A 13480-nucleotide genomic window follows, 5' to 3' on the forward strand; every position below is an offset into this window, starting at 1 on the left:
CTATCTCCACCTCCACACCTGCTCTAGCCCCCACCTCCCCCACCCCTGCTCTACGCCCTACCTCCACCACCTCGACTGCTCACCCCCTACCTCACACCCTCACCTCACTGCTCTTCACCGCCTACTCCACACCTCACCTCCACTGCTCTACGCCCTACCTCCACCTCCCTCCTGCTCTACCCCCCCTATCTCCACCCTACTGCTCTACCGCACCTCTCACGCCCCTCACTTGCCTACCCCCTACTCCACCCCCTACGCTTACTCCCCCATCTCCCCACCTCACTGCTCTACCCCCCTACCCCACCCCTCACTGCTCTACCCCCTACCTACCCCCCTCAATGCTCTACGCCCCTACCTCCACCCCATGCTCTACCCTCGACCTCCCCCCCTCACTTTGCTCTACCCCTCTCTCCACCACCTCACTGCTCTACCCCCTATCTCCACCACCTCACTGCCTACCCCCTACCTCCACCACCCTCATGCTCTACCCCATCCAACCACTCACTGCTCTTACCCCTACCTATCTCCCACCTCCTCTCTACCCCCTATCTCCACACACCTCACTGCTCTACCCCCTACCTCCACCCCCTCACTGCTCTACGCCCCTACCCCACCCTCACTCTACCTCTATCTCCACCCCCTCACTGCTCTACGCCCCTACCTTCCACCCCCCTCACGCTCTAACCCCCTCTACTCTCCCACCCTCACTGCTCTACCCCTACCTCCACCCCTCACTGCTCTACCCCTCTATCTCCACCCCCTCACTGCTCTACCCCCTACCTCCACCCCCTCCACTGCTCACCCCTCTACCTCCACCACCTCACTGCTCTACCCCCTATCTCCACCCCCTCACTGCTCTACCCCTCTATCTCCACCCACCTCACTGCTCTACCCCTCTACCTCCACCACCTCCACTGCTCTACCCCTCTATCTCCACCCCCTCACTGCTCTACCCCTACTATTCGCCCACCCACCTCACTGCTCTACCCTCTACCTCCACACCCCCTCACTGCTCTACCCCCTACCTCCACCCCCTCACTGCTCTACCCCTATCTCCACCCCCTCCACTGCTCTACCCCCCTATCTCACCCCCTCACTGCTCTACCCCTAACTCCCACCCCTCACTGCTCTACCCACCCTCCACCCCTCCATGCCTCCCCTACCTCCACCCTCACTGCTCCACCCCCCTACCTCCACCCCCTCACCGCTTTCCAAGTCTTATTTCAGCCTCTCTATCCCCTCACTGTCCCCTCCAGTCCTGTAGCTCCATCCCCTCACTCGCCCCTCACTGTTCCTCTCCATCCCCTCACTTTCCCCTCCAGTCTGTGGAACTCCATCTCATCGTCTCAGCCCCCTCACTTCTGTCCCTCCAGTCTGTAGCTTCAACCCTCCATCCCCGCTCACTCGTCCCCTCACTGTTCCCTCTCCAACCCTCACTGTTCCCCTCCCAGTCTGTAGCTTTCAACCTCTCCATCCCTCACTTCGTCCCCTCACTGTTCCCTCTCCAACCCTCACTGTTCCCCTCCAGTCTGTAGCTTCAACCTCTCCATCCCCTCACTCGTCCCCCTCACTGTTCCCTCTCCAACCCTCACTGTCCCCTCCAGTCTGTAGCTTCAACCCCCTCCCCTCATCGTCCCTCCCACTGTCCTCTCTCCAACCCTCACTGTCCCCCCTCCAGTAATGTAGCTCCACTCAGTCGTGGCCAAAAGTTTTGAGAATGACACAAATATTAATTCACAAAGTGCTGGTTCAGTGGCCCTTTAGAATTTTGTCAGATGTTACTATGGAATCAATAACAAAGTAGTTCCATAGTGCAAAGGATTTATTGTACGAAGTTGATGCAAATCATAGGGTTGAACCCCTTCTTTTTCAAAAGACCTCGCATTCGCCTGTCGCTATCTGTCCAAGTTATTCTGGGGCACATTCTGACGATGGCCTCTTGCATAATCAAGTCGGGAGAATGGTTGTCACACCGCCTCTTGAGGATTACCACAAGTTTCTCAGTTAGGTCTGATCCTGCCATGACCCAAATAACATTTTTTGTCCCAGATTAGTTAATCCTGGCGCTGGAGGTGCTCCATCATGCCTGAAAGGCATTGTCCGCAGAACGCACTGATGTACAATTCAGAATGTGGACCATTCTATTTCATGGCTGGCAGGAACAATGGAGTAGCCGATCACCACAGCTTGACTTGATGAGCACCACACAAGCACAAAGGTCATCAAGTCGATGTTTTTTCCTTGGAGAGAATGGCTTCTTGCTGCCTTTCTTGCCGGACATCCTCCAAAATGGTTCTCCCTCAGTGCACCACACCTGCCTGCTGCCATCCCTTAGCTTTCTGGTGCCCATCTCTGCCCAGCTAAGAATCAACTTAGGAGCGGTTCCTGCGCTTGCTGACTTCGCCCATGGCCTGACTGAACTGTCTCTTGATTTGATTCCCGAAAATTGTTGAATGAACAACTGGAGTCATTAGTGCCTGTGAAGTCCTTTTTGTGCAAGCATGATGCGGCACGTGTTTCCTTGCAGGTAACCATGTTTGACAGAGGAAGAACAATGATTCCAAGCACCAGCCTCCTTTGAAGCTTCCAGTCTGTTATTAGAACTCAATCAGCATGACAGAGTGATCTCCAGCCTTGTCCTCGTCAACACTCACACCTGTTTTTAACGATAGAATCACTGACATGATGTCAGCTGGTCCTTTTGTGGCAGGCTGAAATGCAGTGGAAGTGTTTTTTGGGGATTCAGTTCATATGCATGGCAAAGAGGGACTTTGCAATTTATTGCAATTCATCTGATCACTCTTCATAACATTCTGGAGTATATGCAAATTGCCATCATAAAAACTGAGGCAGCAGACTTTGTGAAAATTAATATTTTGTCATTCTCAAACTTTGGCCATGACTGTACATTTCAAAGCAGGTTAACAGCAGTAGCGGCAGGCGCAGCTCTCTGTGTGCCTTCATAAAGCAGGCATTATGATCAAATCAAATGTATTTATATAGCCCTTCTTACATCAGCTGATATCTCAAAGTGCTGTACAGAAACCCTGCCTAAAACCCCAACAGCAAGCAATGCAGGTGTAGAAGCAGCACGAGACATTAGTCATTGTGCTGCCTACGTCTCTGTATTAAGCCCCTCTCTTCAGACCTCTGGATGGACAGTAAAGTTGCGGTGGGCTGCACCAATTAGCTGAAATGGCGTTTAATGTCAGAGTAGCCCGACCAGCTCAGGTTTAACAGTCTCTGACACGGGGGGCTTTTAACTGGAGGCAGAGGCCATATGAGAAGAGTGATTTAACTGTTGCCCTGTGTGTGTGTGTTTGTGTGTGTGTGTGTGTGTGTGTGTGTGTGTGTGTGTGTGTGTGTGTGTGTGTGTGTGTGTGTGTGTGTGTGTGTGTTGTGTGTGCGTGTGCGAGAGAGAGAGCTGGCTAAATTAATTATTCGGCACATCTGAATGCATTAGGAGATGTCCGTCACTATGCTACTCGGTGCAAATGGCTGCTAAAGTGGCCGCTTTGGCATCGATCTGAACCTGGCGCCCTCTCTGAGGACAGTTCTCTGGCCTCATAACTCTCTCTCTCTGTTGCTGTCTCTTTCTTTCTCATACACAGCACACACACTGCATAGGGCAGAAGCGCCAATGCTAACAAGTAAAAGGTCAGTCCCATTCCTGATTGAATGGATTCAGGACGACACACACTGACACACATTTCCTAAGCACCTAGCAGGGGTAGACAGAGGTGAAGGGAAACAAAAGGAGAGCCTCCCCAACTYCAGTGTAGCAGTAATACTCCCTGCCACTGTGTTACATGGTGATAGGTGACACAGAGCTTCAGCCACCAGTGTAGAGAGGTAGGCGATAGGGGAGGGTGTGTGTATGTGTGCTGGCCACTGTGGCCTTTATCCAGTCAGACAGTTACATATGAGGCAGCCTCTGGTGCTGTCTCCTCCCATCATCTGCCGGCTGGGACAGCTCTACAGCTCTACTACTACACACACACACCCAGACACACACCCAGACAGACACTTATTCACTCACACTGGACAGCAAATCTCCTCTGCCAGCCACAGCCAGCTCTGGACTCATGGCCAGCTTAACCCTGTTACCTAGCAACAGTGACTGGGGAACACTGCCCAGGCGGAGTCTGTCACCCCACCCATCCCCCACCCAAATATCCTGCTGTGTCCAGCGTTTTCTCTCCCTCTCTTAACTTAACAACTGTATGGGAGGCAGCCAGGCACACCTCACCACACCACACACCATACCACACACCATACCACACCACCACCGTGACACAGCACCACACTACAGCACCACGACACCCACCTCACACTACCAGTAGTCCTGCTCCTAGTAACAACTTTTTCTCCAATAAAATAGCACAATGCTCCACTTTTACACGTTAGTGTGGCTGTATGTCCCTTGTGTTCCCGGTGCGGTGGGTAATGGCATTTAGCGTCTATCTGCATCAGGAGTACAGACAGTCAGATGGTTCCTCATTGTGCTTGATTGAGCCTGATGAATATGATTATGGCTCACAGCAACACGGCTCTCAGTGGAAGAGAGATTGATGCGTGCCTTCTGAGGAAGGGAAGTTAGTATGGAGGGAGGGTTGAAGCATAGTGTTTTTAGTAGGCAAGATGGAGACTGTACTTTACACAACGTTTATGTTTTTATAGTGGTATGTGTGTGTGTGGGGGGGGGGGTCTCAGGTACACATGAGAGGGAGAGTGTGTGTTTTTTTAGGTATATTTTGGGATGTGTGTGTGGTTTTATGAGGCATGTGTGCCGGGACGTGTGTGAAACGTGCTGGAATGTGTGTGTGTGACACAGAGAGATAGTAAGAGCCGCTGTGTGTGTTCATGTATCTCCTAAATCATGATTCCGTTGCTGTGCTTGAGTTGGCACTGCCACTCGTGTCCTTGCAAACACACACACTGAGCCTCTCTCAGGGTTCCAGTGTGGTCTTGACATTGTGACGCCACAGCCCAGTCATTACTCACTCAACACATCTAGGGACATATGTCACACGGCACCATAGTTCTCTCTCGCTCTTTCTCTCTCTTTCGCTCTCTCTCTCTCTCTCCTTCACTGTGCCTCTCTCTATCTTTCTGTGTCTCTCCTCTCTCTCTCTCCCTCTCTCTCTGTGTCCCTCTCGTGTCTCTGTGTCTCTGTTCTCTCTCTCTCTCTCTCTCTTTTCTCTCTCTCTCTGTTGTCACTCTCTCTCTCTGTGTCTCTCTCCGCTCTGTTGTCTCTCTCTCTATGTTCTCTCTCTCTCTCTCTCTCTATGCTTCTCTCCTCTCTCCCTCTCTCTCTCTTGTGGCTCTTATATCTCTCTCTGTGTGTGTGTCCCTCTCTCTCCGTGTGTCTCTCTCTCTCTCTTTCTCTCTCTCTCGTGTCCTCTCCTCTCTGTGTCTCTCTCTCTCTCTCTCTCTCTCTCTCTCTCTCTTCTCTCTCTCTCTCTCTCTCTCTCTTCTCTCTCTCTCTCTCTCTTCTCTCTCTCTCTCTCCATGTCTCCATCTTTTTCAGTTTGTTTTTATTGAGACTGATCTTTCCTCTTTTTGTGTCTTGCAGGTAGAGGACGCCATGCTTATGTTTGACAAAACGACTAACAGACACAGAGTAAGTCAGTCTACATACTCCCTGCTCATGTTGTGCTTACCCTGCTATCTGTTGGTTTGTGAACCATGGATGTTAAGTGTGTGAAAGAATAGTTTAATTCTCCATGCGGTGGATTCATGGTCATTGGCCACTGACTATAGTTTAGATCTATCTATCTATCGATCGAATTCTAAAAATATATACTGTGTAAACAAAACTCCTTAAAAATTTGGCAGGATAAGAAGTTGGGGTATGGGGAGACAAAATAATGATACCTACATATAAAAACATTTTGGTTTACCCAAATAGGAGCAGCCAACAAGTGCTCAGCATATGTGGAACTCCTTCAAGACTGTTGAAAGTAGGTGTCCAAACTTTGACTGGAGATCGATCGATCTCAGTCTTGAAGGAGTTCCCACATGCTGAGCACTTGTTGGCTGCTTTTCCTTCACTCTGCAGCATCCAACTCATCCCAAACTCATTTGGGTTGAGGTTGGGTGAAGTTTGAGGCCAGGTCATTGATGCAGCAATCCATTATTATCCTTCTTGGTCAAATAGTCCTTACACAGCCTGGAGGTGTGTGGTCATTGTCCTGTTGAAAAACAAATGATAGTCCCACTAAGCGCAAACCGGATGGGATGGCGTATCGCTGTAGAATGCTGTGGTAGCCATGCTGGTTAAGTGTGCCTTGAATTCTAAATAAATATTGACATTGTCACCAGCAAGCACCATCACACTCCTCCTCCGTGCTTCATGGTGGGAACCACACATGCGGAGATCATCCGTTCACCTGCTCTGCGTCTCACAAAGAAACGGCAGTTGGAACCAAAAATGTCAAGTTTGGACTAATCAGACGAAAGGACAGATTTCACCTGTCTAATGTACATTGCTCGTGTTCTGGTCAAGCAAGTCTCTTCTTATTATTGGTGTCCTTTAGTAGTGGTTTCTTTGCAGCAATTCGACCATGAAGGCCTGATTCACACAGTCTCCTCTGAAGGCCTGATTCACACAGTCTCCTCTGAACAGTTGTAGTTGAGATGTTTCTATTACTTGAACTCTGTGAAGCATTTATTTGGCTGCATTTCTGAGCTGGTAACTCTAATAACTTATCCTCTGCAGCAGAGGTAACTCTGGTGTCTTCCTTTACTGTGGGGGTCCTCATGAGAACCAGTTTATCTCATTGCACTTGATGGTTTTTGCCGACTGCACTTGAAGAAACTATTGACTGACCTTTCATTTCTTAAAGTAATGAAGGACTGTCATTTCTCTTTGCTTATTTGAGCTGTTCTGCAATAATATGGACTTGGTATTTTACCAAATAGGGCTATGCTTCTGATATACAACCCGTACCTTGTCACAACACGACTGATTGGCTCAAACGCATTAGAAGAAAATCAATTCCACAAATTAACTTTTACAAAAAAAACACCTGTTAATTGAAATCCATTCCAAGTGAGGGAGACACACACGGACACACGGACACACGGACACACGGACACACGGACACACGGACACACACGGGACACACACGACACACACGGACACACACGACACACACGGACACACGGACACACGGACACACACACACACACACACACACACACACACAACACACACACACACACACACACACACACACACACACACCACACACCACACACACACACCCACAGCGGAAACTCTCAAAATAAAGGAGACACTTGAGTAAATGAGGGATACAAGTATATTGAAAGCAGGTGCAATTAACATCCCATGTTATAAAAATGCCCAGTTGCCATTATTTGGCTACCCATGGCTAAAAGAAGAGATCTCAGTGACTTTGAAAAAGGTGTCTCAAAGACTGTGTGTGTGTCTGACACCAGATCTTAACCTAGAACAGAACAGCTGGCAGGCATATTTCACTGTAATTTCAACCTCTCCTTTGTCTCAGTCTGTAATCCCCACATGTTTTAAGATGACCACGATCTCATGCCACAATGACTACCACCCTATAGCACTCATCTGTAATCATGAAGAGCTTTGAGAGGCTGATTATGGCACACGTCAACTCCATCATCCCAGGCACCCTAGACCCACTCCAATTTGCATACGGCCCCAACAGATCCATAGACGACGCAATCTCAATTGCACTTCACACGGCCCTCACCCACCTAGATAAGAGTTCAACATCATTGTCCCCTCCAAGCTCGTCCCATGGTTAACTTCTTATGGGCAGGTGGGACGTTAGCGTCCCACCTGGCCAACATCCGGTGAAATTGCAGAGCGCGAAATTCAAACTACAGATTTATAAATATTTAACTTTCATAAAATCACAAGTGTAGTACATCAAAATAAAGCTTAACTTCTTGTTAATTCAGCCGCTGTGGTCAGATTTCAAAAAGGCCTTACGGCAAAAAGCACACCAGAGATTATCTGAGGACAGTCCTTGAGGTTTCGCCTGCCATATCGTTCTGTTATACTCACAGACATAATTCTAACAGTTTTAGAAACTTTAGAGTGTTATCTATCCAAAAATGTATATGCATATCCTAGCTTCTGGGCCTGAGTAACAGGCAGTTTACTTTCATCCGGATGTGAAAATACTGTCCCCACCCAAGAGAGGTTAAGACCCTGGCACTGAACACCTCCCTCTGCAACTGGATCCTTGCGTTCCTGACGGGCCGAACCCAGGTGGTGAGGGTAGGCAACATCACCTCCGCCACGCTGACTCTCAACATGGGGTCCCCCCAGGGTGTGTGCTTAGTCCCCGTCCTGTACTCCTGTTTACCCACGACTGCTGACAACACAACGGTGGTAGTTCCTGATCACCAGCGACGATGAGACAGCCTACAGGGAGGAGTCAGTGACCTGGCAATGTGGTGCCGGAACCACAACCTCCCCCTCAACGTCAGTAAGACCAAGGAACTGATCGTGGACTACAGAAACGGGCACCAACAGGCTTCTGAACAGCTTCTATACCCAAGCCATAAGATTGCTAAATAGCAACGATAAATAACTATAAAAATGGCTACACAGACTTATCTGGATTGACCCTTGTATTTATTAATATTTTTGCCTTGTCTCTTTGCACACTCACAGGGCCCTAAACACTCACACAAACACTTTACTTCATCATTTGCTCACACACACACACTAGGTACAGTACATTACATTATATACTGACTCTCTACACACACACACACACCACACCACACACACACACACACACACACACCACACACCACACACACACACACACACACACACACACACACACACACACACACACACACACACACACACACACACACAACAACACACAACACACACTCACTCACTCACTCACTCACTCACTCACTCACTCACTCACTCACTCACTCACTCACTCACTCACTCACCACTCACTCACTCACTCACCACTCACTCACTCACTCACTCACTCACCCACTCACTCACTCACTCACTCACTCACTCACTCACTCACTCACTCACTCACTCACTCACTCACTCACTCACTTCACTCACTCACTCACTCACTCACTCACTCACTCACTCACTCACTCACTCACTCACTCACTCCACTCACTCACTCACTCACTCACTCAACTCACTCACTCACTCACTCCACTCACTCACTCACTCACCACATACAATACAATCATATACGCTGCTACTCTGTTATCATATATGCCTAGTCACCTTATCCTATACATATCTACCTCTATCACTCCAGTATCCCTGTCACCTTACCTTTATACATATCTACCTCTATCACTCCAGTATCCCTGTCACCTTACCCATATACATATCTACCTCTATCACTCCAGTATCCCTGTCACCTTAACCGCTATACATATCTACCTCTCTCACTCCAGTATCCCTGTCACCTTACCCCTATACATATCTACCTCTATCACTCCAGTATCCCTGTCACCTACCTCTAATACATATCTACCTCCATCAGCCAGTATCCCTGTCACCTTACCTTCTATACATATCTACCTCTATCACTCCAGTATCCCTGTCACCTTACCTCTATACATATCTACCTCCATCACTCCAGTATCCCTGTCACCTCTACCTCTATACATGTCTACCTCTATCACTCCAGTATCCCTGCACATTTTAATTTGGACCTGGAACAGACTGAACCTCTATATAGTCACCTTATCCCTATACTTACAGGTGATGTCGAAGTTTACATACACTTAAATACCTTTTTTGCTCTATTGTTAGAGCCTGTAATAAAGCATTTCACTGTTGTATTCGGCGCACCTGACAAATAAAACTTATTTTATTTGACTTAGGTTGGGATCAATTAAACTAGTTTTTCAACCACTTCAACATTTTCTTGTTAACAAACTATAGTTTGGCAAGTCTGTTTAGGATATCTAACTTTGTGCATGACACAAGTAATTATTCCAACAATTGTTTATGCTTATAACTCACTGAATTATCACAATTCCAGTGGGTCAGAAAGTTTACAAACGCTAAGTTGACTGACTTTAAAAAACAGCTTGGAAAATTCCAGAAAATTATTTCATATGCTTTAGCGAAACTTCTTATAGGCTAATTGACATAATTTGAGTCAATTGGAGGTGTACCTGTGGATTTATTCAAGGCCTACCTTCAAACTCAGTGCCTCTTTGCCTGACATCATGGGAAAATCACAAAGAGAATCAGCCAAGACCTCAGAAAAAAATTGTAGACCTCCAACAAGTCTGGTTTCATCATTGGGAGCAATTTTCCAAACGCCTGAAGGACCAACGTTCAATCTGTACAAACAATAGTACGCAAGTATAAAACACCATGGGACCACCAAGCCGTCATACCGCTAAGAAAGGAAACGCATCTCTGTCTCCTAGAGTATTCTAATGTTACTTGGTTCGAAAGTCGAAATCAATCCCAGAAACAACAGCAAAAGGACCTTTGTGAAAGATGCTGGAGGAACAAGTACAAAAGTATATATATCCACAGTAAAACGAGTCCTATATTGACAGTAAAACCTGAAAGGCCGCTCAGCAAGGAAGAAGCCACTGCTCCGAAACCGCCATAAAAAAGCCAGACTACGGTTTTGCAACTGTACGGGGGACAAAGATCGTACTTTTTAGGAGAAATTCCTTTGGTTCTGATGAAACAAAAATAGAACTGTTGTTGTTCATAATGACCATCCATTATGTTTGAGAGGAAAAAGGGGAGGCTTTGCAAGCCGAAGAACACCATCCAACCATGAAGCATGGGGGTGCAGCATATTTTGTGGGGGTGCTTTGCTGGCAGGAGGGACTGGCTGCGACTTCACCAAAATAGATGCATCATGAGGACTTGAAAATTATGGTGATATATTAAGCAACATTCAAAGACATCAATTCAGAAATTAAAGACTGTCGCAAATGGTCTTCCAAATGACAATGACCCCAAGCCATGCTTCCAAAGTTGTTGTAAAATGGCTTAAGGACAACAAAGTCAAGATATTGGATGCGCATCACAAAGCCCGACCTCAATCCTAATATAGAAAATTTTGAGCAGAACTGAAAAGCGTGTGCAAGCAAGGAGGTCTACAAACCGGATTCAGTGACAACCAGCTCTGTCAGGAGAGATGGGCCCAAAATCCACCCAACTTATTGTGGAAGCTGTGGCAAGGCTACCCAAAACTTTTCGACCCCAAGTTAAAACAATTTAAAGCAATGCTACTAAATACATAATGGAGTGATATGTAAACTTCTGACCCACTGCGGAATTGTGATGAAAGAAATAAAAGCTGTAAATAAATTCATCTCTCGTACATTATTGCTGACATTTCACATTCGTTAAAATAAATGGTGATCCTAAAACTGACCTAAAAACAGGGAATTTTACTAGCGATTAAACTCAGGAATTGTGAAAAACGATTTTAAATTATTTGGCTAAGGTGTATGTAAAACTTCTGACTTCAACTGTATTCTACCTCTATCACTCCAGTATCCACTGTCACCTTATCCATATACATTATCTACCTCTTGTACTCCAGTATCTCTGCACATTTAAATTATTGGACTTGCAACACTACCTGTATATAGTATGCTACTGTACTTTCTTGTGTTTTTGTTCGTGCCTTATGATATTTTGTATCACATTGTTACACGCTTATATTACTGCATTTTGGGTGTTAGAGCTTGCAAGAAAAGCGCATTTCACGTACTAAACACTTTGTAGAATTTTTGGCAGCGGTGCCTGAGACAGTGATTTCCACAACCATCAACAAAACACCCAAATGATGGAATGTAGCGAGAAAAAAATGGGTTCATCCCTGCAATAAATTTCCAGACACTTGTAGAATTCTATGCCACGCGCACTGAAGCATTTCTGAGTGGGCTCCGTGTAACTAATTTGCTGGCAGAGAAAGGGAAACCACTCAGGATTTCACCAGCGAGGCCAATCGTGACTTTAAAAACAATTACAGAGTTTAATGCTTAATGAGAGAAAATTGAGGATGATCAACAACATTGTAGTTTACTCCACAATACTAACTTATTGACAGAAGGGAAAAAGAAGGAAGCATCTAACAGAATAAATAATTTCTGAACATGTATCCTGTTGCAACCCAATGCCTAAAGTAATACGTGCAAAGCAAGTACCTTGTATTCAGGGACAAAAAATTATTATGCACGGCAAATCCAATACAGTACACCACTCACATATTTCAACATTAATGGTGCTGCATCATGTTATGGGTATGCTTGTAATCGCTTTAAGAATGAGAGTTTTCAGGATAGAAAAATAAACACAATAGAGCTTTTTTTCATGTTATTTACCCTTGATTTTACCAGGTAAGGTGACTGAAGAACCACATTTTCCACATTACAGCAACAACCTGGGGAACAGTTACAGAGGGAGGGGGGAAATAGCCAATGTGTAACATGGGGATGATTAGTACGCTTTGATGGATGAGAGGCCAGATGTTGGAATTTAGCCAGGACACAGGGCGTTAACACCCCTACTCTTATGATACGTGCCATGGGATCTTTAGTGAGAACAGCAGAGTTCAGGGACACCTGTTTAACCATGCCCCAATCCGAAAGACCGCCGCCTCTACACAGGGCATTGGATATTTTTTTATAACTAGGCGAAAGGGTGCCTCCTTTCTGGCCCTCCAACACCACTTCAGCAGCATCTGGTCTCCCATCCAGCGACTGACCAGGACCCAACCCTGCTTAGATTCAGAAGTTAATCCATCAGTGGGATGCCCAGGGTGGGATGCTGCTTGCCTTGAGGACAAATCCCTAGAGGAAAACCTGGTTCAGTCTAGCTCTTCATCCAGACACTTTGGAGATTAATTCACCTTTTCAGCAGACAATAACCTTAAAAACAAAAGGCCAAAATCTACCTCTGGTAGTTGCTACAAGAAGACAGTGAATGTTCCTGGAGGGGCAAGTTGCATTTATGACTTAAACTATTTTAAAACTCTAGGGCAAAACTTGAAATTTTTTTGTTTAGCAATGTCACCAACCAATTTGACAGAGCTAAGAATCTTAGACCAAGAATTAATGGCCAAATGTTGCAGAGAACTTCAGGAAAGCACAATCGCCTGCCAAAAGGTGCTTCTACGAGTATTGACTCAGGGGTGTGAATACTTACGTAAATTAGATATTTCGTTTAATTTTTACATTTCTTAATTTTTATTATTATAATATTTTATGATGTGGGGGGGGGGGTATTTTCAATACATATGCAGAACTTTTAAAAAAATATATTTTTCACTTTGTCAGTCTTATGGGGTATTGATGTGTGTTAGATGGTGAGAAATATATATTGTTAAAAACATTTTTGAAATTCGGCTGTAACAACTAACCAAATGTGAGAAGTAAGCAGTATGCAATACATTTCTGAAGGCCACTGTGTATATGAATTAACTCTCCCTCT

General features: G+C 46.1%; 1 protein-coding gene across 1 annotated transcript in view; it reads left to right on the forward strand.

Moving 5' to 3' along the window:
• The window catches only part of LOC111960725 (RNA-binding protein Musashi homolog 2-like), a 269219-nt gene that overhangs the window by 195543 nt on the left and 60196 nt on the right, over positions 1-13480 (forward strand). The window contains exon 7 of the mRNA XM_070439052.1: positions 5576-5622. Within this exon, the coding sequence (XP_070295153.1) occupies positions 5576-5622 (47 nt within the window). The remainder of the gene's footprint in view (positions 1-5575; positions 5623-13480) is intronic.

This window comes from Salvelinus sp. IW2-2015, linkage group LG4p (assembly GCF_002910315.2).
Source record: "Salvelinus sp. IW2-2015 linkage group LG4p, ASM291031v2, whole genome shotgun sequence".
In the NCBI taxonomy this organism is placed as follows: Eukaryota; Metazoa; Chordata; class Actinopteri; order Salmoniformes; family Salmonidae; genus Salvelinus; species Salvelinus sp. IW2-2015.